Source organism: Myripristis murdjan, chromosome 4 (assembly GCF_902150065.1).
Source record: "Myripristis murdjan chromosome 4, fMyrMur1.1, whole genome shotgun sequence".
Classification (NCBI taxonomy): Eukaryota; Metazoa; Chordata; class Actinopteri; order Holocentriformes; family Holocentridae; genus Myripristis; species Myripristis murdjan.
Genome location: NC_043983.1, coordinates 23,329,061 through 23,354,048, shown reverse-complemented (window position 1 = coordinate 23,354,048; position 24,988 = coordinate 23,329,061). Strand labels below are relative to the sequence as shown.

The 24,988-nt window shown below is 42.4% G+C and overlaps 1 protein-coding gene across 1 annotated transcript in view; it reads left to right on the top strand.

The window, feature by feature from the left end:
• The window catches only part of adamts10 (ADAM metallopeptidase with thrombospondin type 1 motif, 10), a 51,468-nt gene that overhangs the window by 13,572 nt on the left and 12,908 nt on the right, over positions 1-24,988 (top strand). Inside the window, exons 5-17 of the mRNA XM_030049123.1 lie at positions 1,379-1,547; positions 2,203-2,405; positions 3,781-3,864; positions 6,477-6,622; positions 8,508-8,551; positions 9,952-10,057; positions 12,404-12,550; positions 12,992-13,133; positions 14,072-14,179; positions 14,978-15,123; positions 16,911-16,974; positions 17,167-17,269; positions 24,011-24,144. Coding sequence (XP_029904983.1) covers positions 1,379-1,547; positions 2,203-2,405; positions 3,781-3,864; positions 6,477-6,622; positions 8,508-8,551; positions 9,952-10,057; positions 12,404-12,550; positions 12,992-13,133; positions 14,072-14,179; positions 14,978-15,123; positions 16,911-16,974; positions 17,167-17,269; positions 24,011-24,144 — 1,596 coding nt within the window. The remainder of the gene's footprint in view (positions 1-1,378; positions 1,548-2,202; positions 2,406-3,780; positions 3,865-6,476; positions 6,623-8,507; positions 8,552-9,951; positions 10,058-12,403; positions 12,551-12,991; positions 13,134-14,071; positions 14,180-14,977; positions 15,124-16,910; positions 16,975-17,166; positions 17,270-24,010; positions 24,145-24,988) is intronic.

Below are 24,988 nucleotides of genomic sequence, written 5' to 3'. Positions count from 1 at the left end.
ACTTGAGAAGAAAAAACACAGAACCATCATTTGACAAATTAAAGCTGCATAATTATAATTATGCACTGTTACTTAATGCAATTCTGAAAATCTAACAACTCTGGTCAGTACAGAAGTCGGATAATTCAGTTTTTAATACTCATACCAGCCATCAGTTTGACCTTAGCCTTTCTATTGTTAACCAATGAGGGTTACTTCATAAGGGATGTAACATAAATGTAACATATGATGTAATTGCATTCCCTAAGTATGTAATCATTCATGTTATAGCAGTGTCTTCTCACAAAACATTAAATAATGAGGCAATATAATTTTGATGTAATCAGTAAAAATATGTTCCACCCCTTCTGAAATAATAAAGCTTAACGATCATGGTATTGCATCAGGAAAATTATTACACATATATGTTTTTTTATTATTATTATTACATATTCACCCCAGGTAGAGGGACAAGTTATGACATTATCCAGCAGGTGTTACATTATCAGTTGCTACATACCTTGCAACAGAAGTATAAATTACACAAATAGTAGCAGTATAGATCTAGATTCCTCTCTGAAAGCTAATTGTGTAGCCTCGAATTGAGTTTAATTTGCATTCTGACTTCCCATCGCCCATTTAAACAGATTTCAAACAAGAGATGATGTTTTCTCCAAATGTTATGCTCACCAATACAATACTGACAAGTCCCTTCTCCAAAACAAACTGGGTGGACAGTAAACATAGATGATACCGAGTTTGAGATGGGATGTGCACGGCACTGCACTGAGAAGCTCAGAGGTTGTCCCTTCCTCTGCTCCTGTCAGATCCTGACCCGTCAGCACCGGGTTATCCCTCAGAGGGCCTCTGCTTCACCTCCGCCTTACCTCTGCTCCCCTGCCTGCACTACTACTCATTCTCCTGTTTGCTAAGTGCTGCTCTTATGTGTGCAATCTCCATTTTGGAGAAGCAGCATTGCCTCAAGTTCATCCTTCACTGACTTTACAATATAGAGGTAGTCAGTCTTCAAAAGTCTGTTAAAGGCTTTTGTCAATCAAAGACCATCAAAGTTATTTGAAATCAATAAACAACCACAAGCAAGAATACCTTTTGTTAACAGACATTTTTAAGTGCCATTTTTTAAATGGTATTTTCAATAGTGGACCGTGTGAAATGAAACTCTTCAATTGTAAATGTGTTCACATGATTATTGCATTGTGAGTGATGCATGGCCATGCTGTATTACTCTATTTTGATTTTTACTATGCATGTTTGATGGTTTTGAAAGATTAATGTGTGATAAATCTTTTTACCCAGGCTGTTTTGATATTTATGTGGTGATGGCATTGATTGGTTCCATTCTGTTGTATTTTATTCTCTTCCTCCTCTGTCTCTGCAGCAGGGGGTGATTGTTGCAGGGGGAGAGGAGTACCTCATTGAACCCCTGGTTTCACCGGAGAACGAGACCAAGACGGAGAGAGGGGAGAGGGCAGAGGGGCGCCCCCATGTGGTTTACAAGCGGTCATCACTCCGCCACCAGTACATGGACCAGTCCTGTGGAGTCATTGGTAGGAAGGGAGAAACTCTGGTCTTTTTTAAGGAGATACATCGATCTTTCTCCCTGCTTGGGTTTAAAGACCAGACCAGCTGGGACTGCTGCCCTGGTCGATCTGCTGAGGGGCCAGCAGCAGAAGTTTGTGGTTGTGCTGGAGCTTCCAGTTGTGAATGGGTGTGACTGAGTCTGTGTTACAGGGCGTTGCTGAAAAAGAAGGAAAAGTGTGCTCACAAAACCATCCCTTGACAAATAAACTAACATCCAGCATTGTAATGTTGTGCCTGCATCATGCTTTATATGCAGTGACGGTGTTGAGGCATCAGTCTGGCTTTATGGCAAAGGTGCTATAAAACAAAATGTGGTGTACACACTGTTTTGCTCCCATCCACTAATGTTTAAACACTACAGTTGAAGACAAGTGCCCCGTCTTCAGTCTAGCACCAGTTGCCAAATTGGATACCCATCTTATCTTCTAGGCAAAGATCCCAGAGGTCCTGTTTTAGTTGATCATCTGTCCATTGCTTACAAATTAAAGCAAACACAAAATATAATAACTGCCATGAATGATTGTAATTTTAACTAACTGGTCTAATGTGAGCTCCAGCCCTAGTTCTGTCCTCACTACACTGGTACTAAATGTGTGTCTGTGTTTGTGTGATCCTCGTCAGACGAGAAGCCGGGGAAGGGTGCGTCGTGGTGGCAGCGGACTCTGAAGACGCCCCCGCATCACGTTGGTCGCGGCCAGCTGCCTCTGAAGCGTTCGGTCAGCCGGGAGCGCTACGTGGAGACACTGGTGGTAGCCGACAAGATGATGGTGGGTTACCATGGTCGCAGAGACATCGAGCAGTACATCCTGGCTGTCATGAATATTGTAAGTTTCACAACACAAAAGATGTATACACATGCTCCATAAAAAAAGCTACCTGATGAATAGCACATGATGAGTCCTTTTCTGTTCATGCATTAAAGATTTATGAAAAGCCGTGTGCAAAGAGTCATATTAAAACTGATTTCCCTTGTTAGATGTATGCCAAAAGCAGTCCTGTTGTTGGTTTGGGAGTCAGACTGAAGATGTGGTGAAGGATGAATGATGAAGATGATAATATATTGCTTTTGTATTGTGTGGCCTCTCCAAGCTTTCAAAGGGTTGCACGCAGTGAGAGATCATCCACCAGCGATTTATGGTGTGGTTACTTGGTGTGGTGCGAAACAAGGAACGGCATGTTTAGTCCACTTAGAAACATTTTAGAAAGAACTGGCTGCAGATCCACAGACATTGTTGGGAAGAGAAGGAATGTCTGCAGCAAAAAAAATGGTTCCAGTGTTTTTATAATGCAAAGAATTAGTCATAAACTAGCTTGTTTTCTCTGCTAGATCTAAAAAGAAAAAAGAACATGCTAAGAAAAAACATTATTTGTGGTTTTAATGACACAAATAAGATGGAGAATACAAATTTTAGGGTCATTTATTTGTCTTACTGGACGTTCCAATCAGTGTTTTAAGAACAGGTTTGCAGACAGGTTTAGGTTAAATGTCATCATAACCACTATTTCCGTCAGCGAGGATTACTTCCCACACAGTCATTCAATCGCTCAAACCTATACACACACATACACACACACACACACACACACACGTCTGGAATGTACTTAATGAATGGTTGGTGTCTTGTTATTGTTACGAAGCAGGTTGCATCCGGCCTGTTAAAAAAACTCAAGCAGAAACAACTACTGGCTCTCTAATGATGTGATGTAAACCAGGTCAAATTACACGACTGATGACAAGTGTCTGAGTGCAACTGAAGTGCTAGTAGTGATGATAAATATCAGGCCTAGTGCTAAAATGTTGGCTATTTTCAAGCCTGGTCTTTATCTTTATTACTGTAGGTGTTTCGGGTCTTCACTTATGTAGCGTTTTGCAACTTGTCTTTTCTCTCAGGCCAGTAGTTAGTCATCTCATAAAAAATGTTCAGGACAAGTATTCATGTCATGCTGTGTCAGCTTTCTGATGATTTCACGTCGAGTGGTGGTGTTTTATCTCCTGTCAAGGCTGGGCTGTTCTTGCCGTGTGGTGGTTTATTACACGTTTTTATCATTGTTATTTTAACTGGTTTTATTCTTTGTCTGTTGTTAGTTTTTCTGTTCTCTCCAAGGCTGATTTATTTCTCGTGCTATTATTGTTAATGTGCACTCTTGGCATATCAGCTGTTTTTAAGACTGGTCTTTTCTTGTTTCCCTGGAGGTCAGGTTGCCAAACTGTTCCAGGATTCTAGCCTGGGGAATGCAGTCAACATTGTGGTGACACGGCTCATCCTGCTTATGGAAGACCAGGTAATCAATCATTTCAAACTGGCCAACAATGTATTGAACTGAAAGGAACAGCACTTTAAGACCTATCCTCTCCTCTCCTCTTCTCTCCTCTCCTCTCATCTTCTTTTCTCTTCTCTTCTCTTCTCTTCTCTTCTCTTCTCTTCTCTTCTCTTCTCTTCTCTTCTCTTTTATTCTCTTCTCAGTTAATCCTCTGTAACACCCCCCTCCCTATCCAGTCTGCACGAAACTCTTCCCTGGCCAGCATCTATGAGCTCCTTGTTTGTATCAAATTATTGGCTTAAGTGTCCTTCCTCCAGCACTCCCAGTGGAGACCCAAGTTTGTAAGTGGGGCTGTGAGTGGTAGCTGTAATGAAAGCTGAGTTGAAGAGAAGGAAGAAGAGAGGATGTCAGAGTCAGAGGGGAGGAGGAGGAAGACAGGAGGAGAGGAGTAGAAGCAGGGTGAGGAGAGGTGGAAAAGTCAGGGAAATGAGGGGAGAGTTGTACCTGCCAGGCAGAGCTGCTTTATTACAGCGCTGTTTGTTTCTGGCGCGGGCAGTGACCCCTCTGACCGTTGCTATGACGCACGTCCAGGCCTGAGAGAAGGTCCTGTAAAAAATATCAGTATCTAAATCTGAAGAGGAGGCTGTCCTGATTTGGGTGATGAGTTGAGGTGAAGGGTTCTTTGAGGACTCAGTGTTTTCTTTTTTTTTTTTAAGTCAGTAACTCAGTCACCATCCGTGTCACATCCCTCTCTCCAGAAAGAGCAGCTGATGCTCCGGTAGCCACTAATGGCAACTGAGCCACAGAGCATACCACCGGCATCCAAATTAACCCACTTCCTTGAGGTCTGGCTTGTACCATCACAAGCCTTTTTTTAACATCCACCCTTGCTAATATTTTTTTTTTTGGAGACGGTGACCAGGGATAACCAATGGCATGGAGTGAGAATCCACACCACAGCATGAGGCAGGAGTTGAACCCATAAAGTAAAGTGCATGACCTTACCGGCATAGCTATCTGGCTACCCAGCCGCCCAGCCAGCCGCTGACCTTATTAGCCTGCCATTAACAGCATGTGGTGAGACAGGGCGGCAGGTTGAGGTTATCCACTCCATCATAATGCTGACCTAATAGGGCTTTGACAGATGAATCATACTGTATTAGGGGGGCATTACAGTGTGGCTTTGAGGTTTCCTCCATAGCTGTCTTATTAAGGAATGAAGGATTTGTGATTCATACTGTTCGTACTGGCTAAAAATAAGCCCTGTAAATTGCCCCTCGGATCTGGTCGTCATCTGACAGAGTAAAGAAAGGAATAAATAAATGTTAGGATCATTAGTGGTGGGCAGTATTAGCGTTGTTATTCTTACTGCATGGACCGTTGAGGTTGAGGTCGGGACAGGATTGAAAGTAGTCTCGCTGAGTGGTTCTGTTGTTGGTTTCCAGGTCTGAAAACGGCAAACGGCCCCTGGAAGAGAAAATCAGGCCAGCAGTGGGCCCAGAAATGAGGGACTGTGGGATGAGACAATTACTAGTTATGTCACCACATGCATTCCTTGGTTACGAGTTCTAGCCAGCTGTGGCCAGCAGAGCTCTCCCTCCCCTTCCCCCTGCTCTGCCAGCGCTCTTATAATACTAGAAAGCGCCTTCCCTCTAATCCTGCCTCGACAGTAGCCTCTTTGATACACCAGAGCACGGCTGCTTAAGCTTTTTCAGCCTGGCAACCAAATTTTAGGAATGTATCCTCACTCTGGCACCCGGTGTGATGAACATATGTTGCACTAGCCATGTGGAAAACAAGGCTGACACTCAAACACAGCAATACAGCTGCAATACAGGAAGAACTGGACTGTTATCATAGCTCTTGTCTCAGCATGTTATTGTTCTCCTATCATATTATTGTTGACACCTCCTTTCTGCTGCTATTGGAATAACCTTATCATATCGTTGGCTCATTTGAGTATATTTAGGACAGTTTGCATTCCAGAAATATGAAATGCTGTAATTTGAATCAGGCTTGTAGCCAGCCTCGTGAAAGTGGGGGGTCGTTTTTTGTTTTTCAAGTTGACCTGTTCATTGTGAATTCACAATAGATTATTTAAGACTTTTGACATACTACTGAACCAAAACGCGACTTCCCCATTTTAACTGAGTGGGTTTCCAATATCTTGAGATAATGAATGAACACATGCCGATCTTCTCAGCGCTTCCTGTCCTGTTATTTTTGTCCCACAGTCTGATCAAAAATGCACATCATTGATCAGGTCACCATAAAACAACAAATGTACACACAGTGTTGTGAAAGCTGCTGTTGCTGTATTGATGTGTTTATTGTTTGTCAAATGAGGATCAGTCGGAATGCATGATGAGTATTTCATTAGTCATACTTCATGTATCTAAATGAATGAAGGCTTGGTATTTGCTGTTTAGGCAGGCTATATTTGGTTCAAGTTTTGTCATTTTTGGGTGGGTTGAATGACCCTGTTGACCCCCCTCCTCCAATCCCTGCACCCTGTGCTTGGTAATCTTCATTCTTTCTGCTTAGCTTCAAGATTTAAATGTACAATAATTGCCCTCGACTTCAGTTGCCTAATTTCCTTTTGAGTCTTTATTTCCTCTCTGTCTCTCTGCCAGCCAACACTAGAGATCAACCACCATGCCGGGAAGTCTTTGGACAGCTTCTGCAAGTGGCAGAAATCCATCCAGCACCGGAGCAGCTATGGGAACGCCATACCAGACAACGGGATCGCTCACCATGACACCGCCGTGCTCATCACCAGGTCAGAAATAGACAAATCTCTCTCATGGGAACATGGAATAAAAGACAGAAATGGAAGACGGAATAAATGAAAGAAATAGTCCTGGCACAAGTACTAGAATCAGAGACTGGCCTATGTGCAAGTACATATTATACTTTAAATGCGGAAATAAATTATCCCAGAAATTATCACCATGGAGTCTTGATCTGGAACTTTCTTCCTGCCTAAATGAAAGTATTTTGGAATGAACATTTCCATCTCTAAGCCAAAATAAGGATGTTTTTCCTCCGTTCTAAAAAATATTTTTGAAGTACCTGGAACTCAGGGCACACAATGTTAAAAATGTAGAGACTAATGAGATGCATTAGGCTTAATCATGATTTCATTTTATTTTACATTGCACAACATTACAAAAAGCATGGCTCTATCAAGATGCTTTAATGGCCCTGTACGCAAGGCCTCCGCTCTCCTTGCAAGTTTTCCCCTACAGTTGTAAATATAGGTGTTATTAATCCGTTTTCCTGTTCAAATAAGGGTTAAAAATAGTTTTCACTCTCAGCTGAATTCTAACATTCCCAGTCCCTCTCCTCATAGCCTCTCACGTATGCCAAGTCCAAGTGAGTTGGGCTGTATCTTGTCCTGTCTGGGGTGACGAAAGCTGTGGCTGCACTGCCCAGCTCACCATCTGGAGAGCAAGAGTAAAAGAGAGATATGAGGAGGGAGCAAGACACAAAGACAGATTTATTTTTTAAAAGGAAGCAGCCCAGGGAAAACGGAGTGATACTAGAGGAGGATGAAAGAGCTAGAGAGAGGGAGAGTGACAGAGAAAGCACATCAGAGCAAAGCTACCTTGAATCTGATGGCCCTGAGCTGAGTCAGAGTCAGTGTTACCTCTCTCTCTCTCTCTCCTCTCTCTCTCTTTCCCTTTCTCCCTCTGTTCTTTCTCCTCTCTCTGTCTCCCTCTCCTTGCACACTCTCCTTTCTTTTTTACCGCAGGGGGAAAACAGAAACAACAGTGGTAGATAGGCAATAAACAGAGTCAACAGTGATACTATTGACTGAGGAATGTGCATCTGCAAACACCATAACCGCTGTCTGCTCATAGTCATCTGCTGCGCGCCGCTCTGACCTTCGTGAGAATGCAACAGGACTGGGAAGAGCTGTTTATCTATATGTGTTTCGTTAACTGAAATCACTGAAGCCACAAATATTTTCTCCTTCTCCCTGACAGAACGTGTAATAAGCCAATGTTGCGATAGTTTACTGATTAGCTGTACTTTTGTACTGCAGGGGGATCATTACCATGAAATTCAAAAGGCACAGAGAAGGCTATAGACAGCTCATACCCTCTAACACAGCTTTTTGAGGTGTATATATATATTATATATATATATATATATATATATATATATAATATATATATGGTTTTGGTGCCGTCTTAGTGAGAAGAGCTCAGTTTTGCAAAGGCCTTTATCAAGTGGAGGATGGAAACTGTCCAGACAGATGACACTGCAGTGACCATCCTTGATTTCCTGCTATTGTTCTTTTAAACGTATCAGCCTGCTATCACTTCTGTCCACTGTCTGTCCATAGTTGGGTATGTCTGTGAGTGTGTGTGTGTGTGTGTGTGTGTGTGTGTGTGTGTGTCTGACAGCCTCTGCCAACAACTGTGAATATGTGCCTGTGTCCAGTGTGTTAGTTTATGTGTACCTTTAGTATATCAGTGTGTGTCTGCATGCATGTACGTGAGTGTGATTTCATGCTGGATTTCATCTGCTGAATGCTGGTGCTTGTGTGTGTGTGTGTGTAGGAACAAGAGAAAGTGTGTGTGTGTGTGTGTGCCAGGGTGTGGATCTAAATATTAACTGTATTAAATGACCTGGTTTATTTTCCTGTCTGCTCGCAGGTACGACATTTGCATCTATAAGAACAAGCCCTGTGGAACGCTAGGTAACACACTTACTGCACACACTCACACACACACATACACACACACACATACACAGAGAGAAGGAGAGAGAAATATATTCTAAACACATTACACTGAATGGTTGTTGCAGAGTGATAGAGCTTGATGTGTACGTTCGTCTGCACTCCCTCAATAAAGTGTCTCAACCTCACTCGAACGCTTCCCCAACGAAGGATCATAGTAAATCGCTTATCCTCGATTATTTTACTCTAAGATCCGTTCTGTTTTACAGCACTGCAAAAAAAAAAATCAATCCTATAGCCGCTTGGTGCATTTTGGTGTGCTTTTTCTTTATAGATTGGACAGGAAATTTTTAGTCAGTTTGTCATCTGATTTAGTATATAATATGCTGTTTATTTTATTAGTTTATGCAGGTGTTTTGCATTAAGGTGTACTTTCAGGACTGTTTATTAGGGGTGTGACGGTTCAGTAAACCCACGGTTCGGTTTGTATTGCAGCGTTTGGGTTGCAGTTTCGATTTGTTTTTTTTTTTTTTGTACATCAGGCAGGAAAAAATATAATTTCCAGTGTTCCCTGTGTTTTGTCCTATTTGCAAACATAACATTTTTTTTCATTCACAGATTTGGGATATCAATATGAAATCAACAAATATTCTTTCAGAGGCAGAAGCCTACTTAGACTATTTAAAACAAACAAAACAAACAAACAGATAAATTCAGTAGATTATTAATTCATCATCTAAGTGTGTGGTTGCATGGCTCTCATACAGTGGATGTGTTTGTAAGACTCCACTTTTCATCTCCCAGTTCAAAATATAATGGACACTCATGGTCAGCTGACTCTCCACCCATCATCTAACCATCACTGGTTAAAACGTTGAAGGGTGAATTATGCATTGGACGGTTCATTTTTTTAAAGTTTGGTTTTACACCCCCAACATTTATACATTTTCACTCTCTTCTGTGGACAATTGCTGCTGTGATGCAGCTGGCATTGTGACCCATGTATCGTGTTATACATTGTATTGTGAGGTCAGACCTATTGTGGTAACTGCCACATGAACTAAGCTACAGCACCATGGTAGTTTCAGTGTAGCCTTCTCTCACCTCTCCTAAAACATAAGTACTTGAAGGAAAGTTCTGTACTGCTGCTGTTTGCTCCACCCCCAAGTAATAATGGAGGATATGTGTGGGACGTGGGGACATAAATACGTGTCGATTAAGAATGTCAGCGTATGTCCGTCTCTCAAACACCTCGTTCTCCCAGTTGACGCTCGGTTACACAGTTACAGAGTTAAGATTAGCTGTGTCGCAATCAAGTTTCCCGAAATATACAACACACATCACTGACTGTGCTATGGATGTAAGGATGAGGTAGGGAATACTCATAGTGTGTGTGTGTGTGTGTGTGTGTGTGACAGGTTTGGCTCCTGTAGGAGGGATGTGTGAGCCAGAGAGGAGTTGCAGCATCAACGAGGACATCGGCCTGGCAACGGCTTTCACTATCGCCCATGAGATAGGACACACGTGGGTAACACACACACACACACACACTGTGCTCTTTGTGTAAGCTACCTTCCGTGTTTTGCTTTCCTAAAGTTTCAGATGTCAGCAGGCTCTGCATATTCTTTAAAGATTGGTGGACAGTATTTTGCTTTTAGTCAGTCCAGGATCTCTGTTTTTTTCATCTATTAAAACACAAATCTCTTTGACGTTTCATTTTTTTTGTGAATGGTGCTGTTTACTTGTAAATATGCACACCTTCAAATGGAAAGTTTGTGGCTGTGCAAGGAACTGATAAGTGGAATCAATCTTGTTAAGTCTGAACCTTTAGTGAACCACACTGGCTGTTAAAGAACATATTGATCTTCACTATTGGTTTCTTGGAAACGGCAAAAGGGTTTTTGTCCTCAAACACCCTTTTGCTGTTCGTAGAGGTGGATAGTTAAGGGTTTGAGACAGCTGAAAGGATTTCTTATCTCTTCTTCCTGGAATTTATATTCTTTTAAACAATCTACAAGGGTAGAAAAGGTGAGAATGATGGGGGCGACGTGTTACAAAAGCTTAACAGCTGGATTTAACTCCACAATGTCGCAAGTAGAGACCATACGCATGTCAGCCTTTGGACACACCGAGATTTAATGGTTTAGAAACAGTTCAAGCTCCCCCCTGTCATCAGGCATCTGCCCTGCTGAAGTGTCCTTAAGCAAGACGTGAAAGTCTCCACCAGCTCCACGGCTGTTGTTCTGTTGCCGAGCCTGACCTCAAGCAGAAAGAAAATGTCTCCACAGGGATCAATAAAGTATTACATTAGTTTTTTAGAGTATCGTTTATCCAAGTCTGGTCAGAGCTGATCCCTCCAACCACAGGGAGATTGTCCTCAGATTACATCTCTACATCTCCAGAGAGAGTTTATGTAATCTCCAGTACCATGACTCATTTCCATCAATTGAGAATGTGTTAATAGCTTTATATTTTCTTTCAGCCATGCGCTATTTATATGCCAGTGGAACAAGTTACGTGTGGGGCAGGTAGAGTGTATCTTTTAGGGCCCACCTGTGTTTTACGTGCTGGCCTGGCATGGAGCTGCCAGCTGATCTGCCTCACTTACTCACTCCAACATATTTGTCTGCCTGCATGCCTTTCTTCTGTCAGGCACGCTGTAAATCACATGCACATTTCTCCGGTCCATCTCAGTGAAATAGGATTCTGATTTTATTTCACTTTTTTTTTCCCCCTCTGTGAAATCCAGAGTGAGTTGGTATATTTTTGGGAAGTGGCGCATTTTCTCGGGGTAATTGAGTGTTCCATTTAGCGATGTGTGCATCTGTATTTGGACAGATGGCGGATCCATCGGTGTCCTGCCGTCCTAATGGTTAGAGCAGGTAGCTTTTGAACTGCCGAGGCTGCTGAGTGCTTAAATCCCCGGGCTGTCTAGACAACATGACTGGACGCTTAAGCGTGTGTGGATTCATGTGTTGGTGTTACTCATTTGGTGGGTGAACAAATTTAAGAACACTGCCCTGTTTCAAATGCTGAAAGTTTTATTACCTTCTGTTGTCAGTGCCAGGGACAGACACCAAATGGGCCAACTTGATAAATTACCTTTTTAATAGAAATCATATATCCACATCAAGTTGAGGCTGAATGATTTCTTATACATATAAAATAACAAATCTTTACACATCCTTACTCCAGGTCAGTGGCACGGCAGGGTTTCTATCTTACCAGCAAGTTTGTTGCAGTTAATTGTGATCACATGGTGTCACCTGGTGTCCCAGGGGTAAACTAGTTATTGATTGGATAGCTAGAAATGAAACCAGCAGGGCTTTTGGTGTCGAGGACCAGGATTTAATAGTAATGATATTGATAATAATAATAAACTGTATCATACTACAGTAGTATAGTAAGAAGATAAGAGTGTAAGAAGATCAGAGTGATAAAACAAGTAATAATAATCAAATTAAAACAAGGATAAAAGCTTATTTTCGTGCATCCTGATATAAGGAATAAGAGAGGGAGTAGCATCTACAGTAAGAAAATGCCTTTTCATAGTATTAAGTTTTAAGCCTGTGAGTGGTGATGGTGGTGATGATGATGATGATGATGATGATGGTCTAGCTCTGTTCTTTATCTCTCTGTTTTTACAGTCATGGTGCATGCATATAGGCAATATTGTGACAATGCAGATGAGTAGTTTTGAAGGGAAAAAAAAACTGTAGACAAAAGTTTTCTTTAATTCGTGTTTGTTCCTTAAATCCCACTCTCTTTTCCACATTGATTTTGCTCCTCTATCCCCATCCCTGTTACCGCGACTGTTGGGCGTCCACATCCAGCCTCAAAATGTTGTCCCTGTATCATCATGGGCTTTAGGTTTGGGATGAACCATGACGGTGTTGGGAATGCCTGTGGCTCCCGCAGCCAGGAGACTGCCAAGCTGATGGCTGCCCACATCACCATGAAGACCAACCCTTTTGTCTGGTCTGCCTGCAGCCGCGATTACATCACCAACTTCCTGGAGTGAGTCAGCTTATCAGATATCCGCAAAAATAACAAATAATTCACGTCAAATTATCTATGTGGAGGTTTGGCAGCTTCGGTCGGATCACTGTGTTGACATAAAATCCTTGCTGGTCATAAGAATAGTATGCTTCCAACTTGGTAGAGTGTTTTTTCAGCTGAAAGGACATTTCCCAAAAGCTGTGGACGGATCTAGACAGTTGGCACCCGCATTTTCAACAAGTTCATGCCATTTAATCCTCGCAAAGTTTCATATTTAGTGTTAGTCATTTAGCCATTTTTATTTAGACTGCCTAGAAATCTAAAAGTAGTCTTAAGAGCGGATGCATTTTAGTCTCCCATGCTCTGCCTCACTTGATCTCCAGACAAACCAGCGTGTTATCACTCAGGAGTCATTGTTTAAGCTCAGTTTCTTTCTTCCTTCCTGGTGTTGTCTCGCAGTTCAGGTATGGGCTCCTGTTTGAACAACATCCCCCCCAAGCAGGAGTTTGTGTACCCCACCACAGCCCCAGGACAGGCCTACGACGCAGACGAACAGTGCCGCTTCCAGTACGGCGTCAAATCACGACAGTGCAAATATGGGGTGAGTACTTGGCGTGACCCTTTTCCTTCATCTTTCTCCTTCTCATCCTATATCGTCCTTATGTGTGAATTTCTGCTCAGCTTGGGAAGCCTAATTTTTCTTGTCTGTTTGCCTTTTGTTGTTCGGTTCTCTTTATGTTGTTCAAATTCTTCTACGCTCTAAAGTATAGTTTGATCTGTCTGGTATTTTCATTCTCTTTTGTCTCTTTCTCTCTGTCATCCCGCTCTTCTTGCCATCTATTTCCATGGGTCAGGTGATTTATCATGACCCACTGTATCTCTTTAATTAGCTTATATTAACATACCCCGACAGCTCTTTCATTTCTGTTTTTTTTTTCTTTTCATTTTTCTGTCTGCAGCGTTCATCTTCCACTTCTATATTTACGTCTGCCCTCGCTCCCTCCTCTGACGTATCGTCAGCTGTCCATTCAGATGGAACCAACGTGACCTGATAGCTTTACCAATATGAGTTAAACTCTCTCTCTTTTTGCTGACTTAATTTTGAATTATAGGTATTCGTCTCGCTGCTGACTCTGGATTTCTTTCACTCTGGTCCCCTCATTCTAGTTGGCGCTACCTTTACTGAATAGCATCTATTTTATTGGATGGTCAACTTTATGGGGCCAACTGCAGAGTGAAGGGACATCTGGAACGACACAGTGCTTTATAGACTCATTATTATTGATACTATGTGGTCAGAGCATATGTATACAATAAAATTTAGCCCCATATGTGAAAGCCATTGCTGTAGCACCAAAGGGAGCGGAGAAGGAGGTGAACAAGAATCCGTCTGCCTTCTGCTCCATGGGTCAGTGCATCCACCATGGACCGGTGTCTCTATAATGAGTTTATATAGAAACACTCTGACAGCTTTTTGCTCTGTTCCCCTCTTTCTCTCTCTCCCTCCCATTTGTGTACTCCCCTCTCACTCACACACAGGAAGTCTGCAGTGAACTGTGGTGCATGAGCAAGAGTAACCGTTGCATCACCAGCAGCATTCCCGCCGCGGAGGGAACCATCTGCCAGACCAACACCATAGAGAAAGGGGTAAGATACTGGGATGAGCCGTCAGTGGAGGAAAATTTCACAGAAAACATCAGCTACGGCCCCCGTCACCGTTAACTGTAGCATTTCTGAGCTCATTTAGTCGTTTTGGTGGTGCATTTTTCTTATTTCTTATTCCTGTGGACGATGTGACATAATGCTGAGATATTTCCAGAACAGCAACAATGGAGTTTGATGACAGGAAAAAAAAAAAATCTTGAGGATTTCTAGATTCTCCATTTTAGTGACTTTCAACAATTTCTTCCCCCACACTTCTCAATTGATAATACTCTCTCTGTCATGGCCTGGACTGTCGCTTTCTCCATCTACAAATATAGCCGAGAGCAGAATGCACCAACTTCACGCCTGCTCTGTGCAGGTTGCTGAAAGACATTCTGGGAAATACAGGAAAAGCATTAACTGATAAATATTTAAAAGAGGTGCCTCGAAGGAACACTGAAAAATAATTGGCAACATTTCATCGCAGAATCCCAGAACGCATCCAATATCTCAGGTTGATGACAGATGACAGTATGAGAGGATCTCAGGGTGAGGTTTTCTTTTAGTAGAAGTCCCTGATGCCAAAATGTGTGTAAATATGAAGGTGCTGTCGTATTTTTTTCTTAGTACTGGTCTGTGTTATGTATTTACTAAAAGTATCTATGAATTTCAGTTGTTTTATTCCTTTGTTGTGGAGATAAAACTTGATAGATGCTGCTTTCACTACCACTGTAATGACGTTTGTTTGTGTTTCATGTGTGTATGAGTATCTGCCCACTTCTATGTGTGTTTGTGCTGCAGTGGTGTTACAAGAGGGTGTGTGTGGCGTACGGGACGCGTCCTGAGGGTGTGGACGGCGGCTGGGGTCTGTGGTCGCCCTGGGAGGAGTGCAGCCGTACGTGTGGAGGCGGAGTCTCCTCCTCTGTCAGACACTGTGACAGCCCAAGGTAAACCGTCTCACCCTCAGTTTAGTGGTATTGACATTTTATTCCCATTGTGGCCCTTTTGAGCTCAGCCTGTGTCACACTTCTGTGGGTAACTCTGACGTGCGAGTGTGTTTTTTCCCCATGTTAATTCCTGGCAGAGGTGTTGTGACTGGCTCATCATACCCGATGGTTAAGTTTAGGCATTAGGTCAGACCACAGAACATCAATGGAGACATTTCTCTGTTTGCAGAATAAAATGTCGATTATACTTGTTTGCTTTGGCTACAAGTTGAAACCGTGCAGACACATTGTGCTGTGGCCTGAAAGCAGAAATTACTAAAAAAAAAAAATGTGAACAAAGTTGAACCTGTGAGTCCCGCTGTGTCACATCTTAATATTCTCCAGATTCCATTTTATTTTTTCACAAATTCTGTGTTTTCTGTTTATTTTTTCTGAATTCTGTGTTTTATCGTTTAAGCACTTTTTGTCATCAGAAAGTGTCTAATCAGTGCTCCAATAGTTTTATAATTGCCGATGTGGCGCACTGCTGAGTTTGCGGACGTGATGAGCTCTTCTTGCTAGTGTGTTGCCTGTGTGTGTGTGTGTGTGTGTGTGTGTGTGTGTGTGTGTGTATGGGAGAGGGGCCGGGCCCCACCCTCAGTGAATCACACAGGCAGCGGTCATAGGACAGAAGCTGCAGCAGCGTACCCGTAATTCACACCAAAACATGTTACAGGCTCTCAGGATAGTGTTTTTCTGTTCATTCAGCTTATGAACTGTGAAAATGCTCATGATGTTAGGGAAAAAACCCAGATTTTTATAAACTATACTCACATTTTGGCAAATTCTGTGATATAAAATAAGTTAAGAAATACTTTGCTATTCCCGAGGGAAATTCAAGTGTCACGATTACGATATTCGTGCGTGATATATGATAAGAGTACTCTGTGTTTTACAGTTGATTCCATTTTCATGATCAAATTTCATGAATCCATCCCTATTTCCTGCATCATGGAAATCACAGGGCCCTGTGGTCAGCATAACATTAGACCGTGCTTCTCCTATTAGCTCCTCCGCTGTGCAAAATTGTGACAGGCTTCACAATATCTGCTAAAAAAAATGTTGATTTTGCACCAAACAGACGCCTTGAGGAGATAATCATTTCAGCAGTTTACAACACTCAGCAGCAGTCACTGAGATACGCATGTTATGGAAATAGAGGAGCACTGAACGATGGAAAGGTCTGAATAGAATTGCTTTTATCCCATTCCCCGATTGGCCAGTGCAGGAAATTGGCTTTCTTAATCCCTACATTGTAAAAAAACCTCAAACTAAAGTTTGTCTGTATAATTTCTTATCCCGTGTGAAATAATTTGCTTATACCCAATGAACTGCAGACTCAGCCTTCGATGTTGTCAGTATTCTCATTTTGAATCGATTGAGTTATGAACGAAATGACCCGAGTCCCGGTGCCAGCCATGTTCTCCTGGATCTTTTCCCACGTTTGCACATTTGCTTTGGCTTCATTCAGTTTAATTTTGCTGAAACTTCAGCAGTGGCAGCCATTTTGACAGTGGCTGGCCGGCTTCCTCTTCAGCTGCTTTTTTTACAGAGGTGTTGTAGTGATGGCCCATGATAGACAATAAGGCAATAAAAAGACAGACGGCGAGATTGAAAACAGGCTGATGAAGGCAGACGAGGCAGCGAGCAGAAGCCAGCGCTGTGTGGTGATGTGATGGAGGTTAGATCTTGTTAAATTGTACTCAGATGTGACTGACTGGCCTCATTCTCTGTCTGTTTGGTGGCAGGCCAACCATTGGTGGAAAGTATTGTCTCGGGGAGAGAAAGCGCTTCAGATCCTGCAATATCGATGTGAGTTCAGGCGCTTTACATCATCATCGCCGTTGTCATCTTCATCAGAATTGTCATCGCCATCACACTCAAAAATATCATTTGATCTCATTTGTTTGTTTGTTTGTTTTTAATGTGTGTGACTGTGTGTGGTCTCTGCATGGGGCTCTGTGCCCCTGTATATGTGTGTGTGTGTGTGTGTGTGTGATGCAGGAGTGCCCTGCAGGCTCACAGGATTTCCGGGAGATTCAGTGCTCCGACTTCGACAGCGTTCCTTTCCGGGGAAAATTTTACACCTGGAAGCCGTACAGAGGGGGTGAGTAAGTAAATCTGCTCTGTGTGGGGTGTGTGTGTGTGTGTGTGTGTTTGTGTGTGTGTGAGACAGTGCACCCAGCAACAGACTGCGTGCTTTTACATCACTGCAGACGTCACTACGCTGTGTGTGTGTGCATGTGTATTTGTTTGCTCCATGGTGATTTCTGCCTCAGCCTCCCGTTAACATCCTCATCACCACACATGCAGCACCTTTAACTTTACTGAGAGAGAAAGCTGCTGCAGCGGCACAACACATGGAAAGTTAAAAAGTGTGGATTCAAAGATGGTCTATTAAGAATCCAAAAAAAAAAAAAACAAATAAAAAACATGAAGTCAAGACCAAGGCAGCTCTTATTTAACCTCTTCAACTGTGCCACTCCCATGGGTGGGATTTTCATTGCTGCGCAGCCAAGCTTAGTCCAAACCCACAGAACTTTATTGGCTATTCTACTGGAGATCCAGAGGTTCCCGAAGATACCAAATATGCCCTGTGGGATCAAAGGGAAGTATGAATAAAATGATGCACAAGACATCTAGATATTTTCTGTTTGCTGCATTGGTGCAGCCGTAAAACAGTGGCATTTTAGGTTTGAATATTTCACTCAGTATAAGAGATGTAACAAAGCGACCAGCTGATACAGAATATACATGACTTCGGTGTACATATGGAAATAAAATGTTTTTTCTAACTAGGACATTGAAGGGAAAATCAGTGTTTCTGGGGTGAATGTGTTAAAATGCAAAAAAAAAAAAAAAAAAAATTAATTACATCAAAAAAGCACGTTTTGGCCATGGGGCCTTAAAGTACCCATGAAATAGCCTCACATGACTTCTACTTCCTGTAAAACAGAGGATCTTAAATAGTGGCATCATCCTGCACTAGTGGGTGTAAATTAAAATATCTACCAATAACTACAGTAAAATTGTGCTTCTCTCCCAAACTGATATGGTTTGGTCTGTCCTATTGGGTTACACTTGTGAATAATCCTCCCCTGCACAGTGTCCTACCCAGACATCCTGTTTCAACAGGAAATACATCAAATCAAGACAGTAAGAGCCCATTTCTTGGGGTCTTAAAAGCCAGAAAGTGTAAAACAAGAGTCACAACAGTCTTCCAGTGGATGATTTTACTAATTGTACTTGTTGTCCGTGCAGTTATGCTCATTTCTAATAATATCCTTGAGAAAAAAGAAGAAAGGTGAGCGGTAGGATGCCACCTAAAGTAGATGATTAAAAACAGGAACTAAGGAGAGGATATTGAAGGTGAACAGAGAGAGGCAGAGTTCATGGTAGACGAGAGCAGGAGCAGAGTGAGAGGCGACGGGGAGGAGAAAGGCAATGAAAGCTGCAGACTCTGTCCTGTCTGGCCCACAGATGCTGGCTCTAAAGTGCCATGCATCCCACAATGCCTTGCAAGAATTCCTTGCTCCTGATGAGCACTACACTGGACGTGAAAGATAAATAGTTTCGACGACATAACTGCCTTTAATCTAGCCCTCCAATAACATAATGGCTTACAGAGATGGCCGGTTGGCCAATTCCAACTTCAGGCAACAAGTGCTCCTTTCATCAAGTCAGCTGATTTTACAATGGAAATCCCTTGCAGCTGTTAAAATAGGAGCCGTGCCATAGACTCTGCCCTGCGTTAAGGCCAGATCACACCGCCCAGCCCCCTCCCTGTCCTCTCCAGCCCTCTCCCTCTCCTCAAACTCAGTTTTGCTTTCTTCCTTTCACTTTCTCCTCCTCACTCAAGGAAGACAGCTTTCCCTGCTGCTTCCCCTCGCTCTCTCGCTTTGTCCTCGCTGCTCTGGATGTCTCTATCTCTGTCTCTCTGCACCTCTTTCTTTCTTTCTCTCACTTTTTTTAGTTCACCATTATGCAAATTCTCCCCTGCTCTCCCTCTCTCTCTCTTTCTGCACTCAGACAGCTGAGAACAGACAGCCTTTCTCTCTGCTCTCAGACAGCCAAGGACAGTTCATTAAAAAAAGGTCTGTCGTTTTAGCAGTCTTTTTTTTTTTTTTTTTTTTTTTTTGGAATGAGCCGGTCCACATTGCTGTGCTCAGTCCAACAGCCCTCGCATTCAGCCTTCACACTCTATACAACACACGCCACTACTTACAATCAACACACACACACAAACACACACACACTGCTGCAAGTCCCTTTCTTTGCAAAAGACTGCCCTGCCAAAGCACGGCACCATGGGAATTGTAGTTTTCCATGGTCTGACCACTTTATCGTCTGCTAGCCCTGCCAGTACATACACTCTCTCTCTCTCTCTCTCTCTCTCTCTCTCTCTCTCTCTCTCCCAGTACATACTGTACCTGCTTTTCCACTGCCAGCACAAACAAACACAGCCCAGAGTGATTTCAGCAGCCACTCAAACAGTGGAGCCACTGGCCGGCTACACAGATGAATGAAGGATATATCGGACACTTGGCTGGGAAACACCTGTAGCAGCAGCGTGTGTGTGTGTGTGTGTGTGTGTGTGTGTGTGTGTGTGTGTGTGTGTGTGCGTGTGTGTCTGTGTGTTTTAGGGTTGAACTGTTAATCGAAATATTATAGAAATCACAGTATGGCCAAGTGTAACACCCAAATTGCAGCAGCTGCATTTTTTTTAATAATAAGGGTAAAATGTGACAAAATACCATATAAATGAGGTGTTGTGCTGCTGCCCTGACTTACAAATCAAATTCTCCAGATGTAAAAAAAAGATGTTTGCTTGGTGCAGACCCAAGCAAAAAATTGCATCATTGCATCTTTTCAATAGTTTTTTCAGTGAAAATGAAAATTCCGCTGAAAAATAATTCCCACTAAAACCACAAATCAGACCACAATCACATAATCCATCAAAATAATTGCAATATGATGTTTTTTTTTTTTTCTTTTTACACCATGTTGTTCAGCCCCAGTGTGTTTTCCCAGTTACAGTTCGTCGCCTCCTCACTAAGCGCTACACCAGCGGAGCCAATAAGGCTCAACATGTATGAACGTGTGAAACTGTAAGAGTCTCCGGCCAAGGAGGAATTAGGGGACCGTTAGCGCTCTCCTCTGTCTGCTATCATATGACCAGAGATTGGCCATAGTTCAGACATGGAACCAGAGACATAGTGAGACACTCACGAGCTGGTGGGTTAAAGGTCTGTGTGTTTGTGTGTGTGTGTGTGTGTGTGAGTCCTATGAATAGTTAAGTGTTGGTCTGAGCAGTAGCATGCAGATACACCTATAAACACACCCGTGAACAGAGGTGGAAGTAACTAATTACATTTACTCATGTGACTGTAATTGAGTAGCTTTTTGTGTACTTGTACTTTTTTAAAGTCAGTAATTTTGCTTTTACGTAAGTACATTTTTTGCTTGATTATTGCACCTCACTATATTTTAATCATATTCATTACAGAGAACAAATTATCAGTGACATATTGTGGGACCTTTCACAATAAAATGTTCAGTCAGCAAAGATGAGAATGTCCTATAAAAAGGTGCACAATGAAAAACAGCAGATGGCCGATGGAAGCGAGGACCATTTAGACTCAACTGGCAAAAAGAGACTCAACCACCATTATGTGCTTCCTCCACATTTGTCAGTTGAGTCTACAGGGTCCTCACTTCAGTCAACCCTCTGCAATTTTTTTGCGCAGTGCACCTTTAAAAGACTGTAGTTTGAACTGTGTACTGTCATTGTTTCATAACCGCATTGGAAAAGATCACGGCTTTCAAAGTTACTATTTTGAAAAAGTACCTTTTGCTCTGAGTACATTTTAAATGAGGTGCTTTTTACTTTTACTGTCGTAGATTTTTACGGCAGAACTTCTGCTTCCACTTAAGAAAAATATTGGCAAAGTAAAAGAACTTCTACTTGAGCAGCAATTTATTGTACTCTGTCCGCCATGAACAAAAACTTCCTCTTATCTCTCTTTATGAGTTTCATGTCTCATGTCTTGTGTCTCTCTCTTTTCTGCCTTTCAAAGCTCTTCACACAGAGATTTGAACACTTTGTACAAAACCTTTTTCACTCCTGCGCTCTCATGCACCTGAAAACTCCACTTGAAATACTTGAAATGTCATTGTCGGAAAATTCAACTGTCCAAATCCTCCTACAAAATTAAAAAAAAACACACCCCACCGGAATTGAGCAATGGTTTCAGTTCCTCCTGGTTCAGCCAGTCCTCAACATAGGTGTGCTTACGTCACCATGACCTCCCACGCAGCCATCGGACGCTGCCAAAGCAGCTGCAATTATGTCAAATTGACTGTGTGCACTCTGGTGCATGCGTTTTTTGGATGAAGCGTGGCGCAGGACGGTGTCGTCACAGGGGACCTGAGTTGGATTACCACACATAACACAGCAGGGATGATGATTTCAATGTTTTTCACTTTGCCTGAGTGATATTTGTCCAAGAGCAGTGTGATACTATCAAAATAAGGAACTTTCATTATGTAGAACATGATTCACAGCCAGTCAGGACCTCCCGTCACAAGATAATTTTGGGAGGTTGTGAGATAGTGTCTGGGTTAGTAAAAACACATTTCTACAATAGAGAATTATCATGTTGTCAACTTTCTTATTGCATCACTCTGTTCTCTGTTATTCGACCAGAATCATCAGGAAGGCCAGAAATATCATCACTGACCCCCCCAGCCAACACATTACCTGCTCAGTTTCCTCCCGTCTGGTAGGAGATACAGGAGCATTAAAAGCACAGTCCCTCTCTCCAAGCCATTAGATTCTTCAATATGCACTGACTTTTTTCCACTGTATGCACTTCAGTACATACTGCTCCCGTAGTTTATCACAGTTGTGTTATCGTCTTACCATTTATATTATGATTTTGTGCCATCGTTGTTGTCATGTTCGGGGGCACACCAAGACATATTCCTATTAGCTCTGTTATTGAAATGGAAACATAACTTCTCAAACTTCAGCTTTTCTCAGATTTTTCTGATTGCCTCCTCTAGCAATGAAATGAAAATGTTGAAAAAATGAATTTAAAATGAAACATTCACATGTTAAAAAGATGGAAAACCACTGATTCAGTCAGCCTGCATGATGAATATTTTAGGTGTTTTTTGTTTGTTTGTTTTGTTTTTTTGCATTGATGGGTATTATAATAAACCAAAACCCCAGTAGGGTGAATGCCAAGCTGCACCCCGCAGGATCTCACACTGTTACATGCCGTTTGTGTGAACATAGATGAGTTTTTGTGTTTGTTGGTGTGTGTGCATGTGTGTGTGCGTGTGTGTGTGTGTGTGTGTGTGTGTGTGTGTGTGTGTGTGTGTGCTCGAGGAAAGTAGGAACATAATCACATTCAGCTGCTTGTCCTCTGGCTGTCAGCGCTCCAAAACATTCCCTGCTCCCCAGCAGACTCTCCTCCGCTCCTCTGCCTCTCTCTCTTTAAAAAGATGTGTTACATTCCGCTCAACATGTGTGAAAGATGTGCAACCAGCCACACGTGCTGATACGACATATGTTACTTTTTAACACACGCCTCATCGAACAGTATCACAACATGCGTTGTCCTGACCTACAGTACATTTATGGATGTGCACATTCCAAGTAACAAACGAGGTTGAAATCCTCGGCTGTACTGTGCAAAAAAAATTACAATCCAAAACAGAATCGATCAGAATACCTTGTTCGGATGCTCATATTAACAATAAAGAAAAGGAACATAAATAAGCACTCAGAGCAGCCTATCTGTATTGTGTCACTGGTCCTTCAGTATTTAGTCTGGTGTCAGTGCTCAAAAAGACATAACGGCCAAATAAAACACCCAACATGACCGTCACAGCTGCTAGAGAAACCGATGGCATGATGTAGAGATGTGAGCTTTGGGCACGAGCCCTGCAGGAGGTCTGCCTGACATTTTAATGTCTTCTTCATTAGCCCACATTCAAATTTGACCTGTTTTGGGAAGTTTGCCCAGACTGAATACTAACCACAAACTAGCGGGATAGTAAAATTTCCGCTCCTGGCAGGATGACTCACAGGCGTCTTGATCCAAAGATCTTCTTTTTTTTTTTTTTTTTTTTACATTGGCAGGCAGTGGGCAAAAAGCTTGTGCAAACTCAGAAGACTTGATGTTATTGAACCGAAGCCCATATACTTTTGTTTTACAGAGTTTGGAAATCAGAACAGTCACTGTCAGTCATCCCGTGCATATGGTTGCATGCACACACTCTCATTCCTCATCTAATGCCTGTTACATGCGATGTGTTGTCACTGGAGTTTGTCAGAAGTATCCGATCAGAGACATTTGTTTTCCCTGGCTGGATTTAAATTGTGCAGTTTCAGTTGTGCTAAGTCAGCACAGAAGAAAAGTGAGTGTTGCATAAAATCCAGAGGCATTCCTCTCAGCTCTAAAGAATAGAATGAAAGAAGTCTGTTGCGGGAAACCTTGTGTGTGCCATCTGGTATGTGAAAATCTGAGAAATCTGTGACTCTTTTGATAAAAAAAAAAAAAAAATGAATAAATAAAAAATAAAAATAAAGCATGTCCATGTGTGTGTATGCATGGGTGTGCACTGGGATGTGTGTTGTTGCATCTGCATGTCATGCTTGCATACTTGTTTGTCAGTTTGTGTGTATGTGACAATCAAATCTCACAGCTATTGCACGTGTTATTGTAGTACCAGATTTGGTTTATTGATGCTGAATGTCCTGCTCTGTGTTTGTGTGTGTGTGTGTGTCTGTGTGTGATTGTATGCATGTGTTTGTGTGTGTGTGTGTGTGTTTGTGCAGGTGGGGTGAAGTCCTGCTCTCTCAACTGCCTGGCAGAAGGATACAACTTCTACACAGAGCGCGCTCCAGCGGTGGTGGATGGCACGCCTTGCCGAGATGACTCTCTGGATGTGTGTGTAAATGGAGAGTGTAAGGTGAGATGTGTGTTTTTACGTGTGTGTGTGTGTGTGTTTGTATGCACCCAGCAGAGCCCAGGTAGAGGAAACTGGTATGACAAACAGCGGTTATCAACTGGCTTTCTTCTCAGAGATCTGTGTGCGTTCACATTAAAAGAGGTGTTTGGTGCATCTTTTGGCTCCTCCTCTGCACAAAATGGACCAATCGCATGCCAGCTATGTCTGTCAGGAGGAAAAAAATAGTCATTATGGTGAGTTATGAGGAGTACAAAAAGTTATTACTGCAAAAAGCAATACTGTGGCCGCAAATAAGGCCAGAGAGGAATGTTGGCAGAAGATTGCGGATCGTGTAAGTTCCTAAGTTATCTTCCAGTTTATTTCTGTTAATGAAACATTACGCTCAGGAATTGCATTTAGGACTCACACTATCCCATAAGGAAGGATACATGTAAATCACTGTAGTTTTTGGCAGCAAATAAGGACGAAGCATAAAAATATCATTCAAAGTGTAGTTGCTATGGCTTGTTTTTCTTATATTTTGTAGATGATATTCAGTGTAAAATTTAAAGGGTTAGCAGACGTGTTACGTGAAGCAAACAGGGGAAAAAAAGTTGATTTTAAGCTGAAACTCTCAGCGTTACTTTGCCAGGAGCAGGTTATGTTTGCAGCCGATGTTAGCAATGGTGATGAAGCCGAATCTAAAGAGAGCCGCCTTCGTGACATGGCAAACTCTGGCTTTAGACTCAACATAGCTTGCTAATCCCTTAATCTCGCTTCATAGTACAGCCCTCAGATGGTGTAAGCTAAAGAAGACCTTGAGTGGATGATCACCAGAACACTGGGCTTCCTGGGAGATAAAATT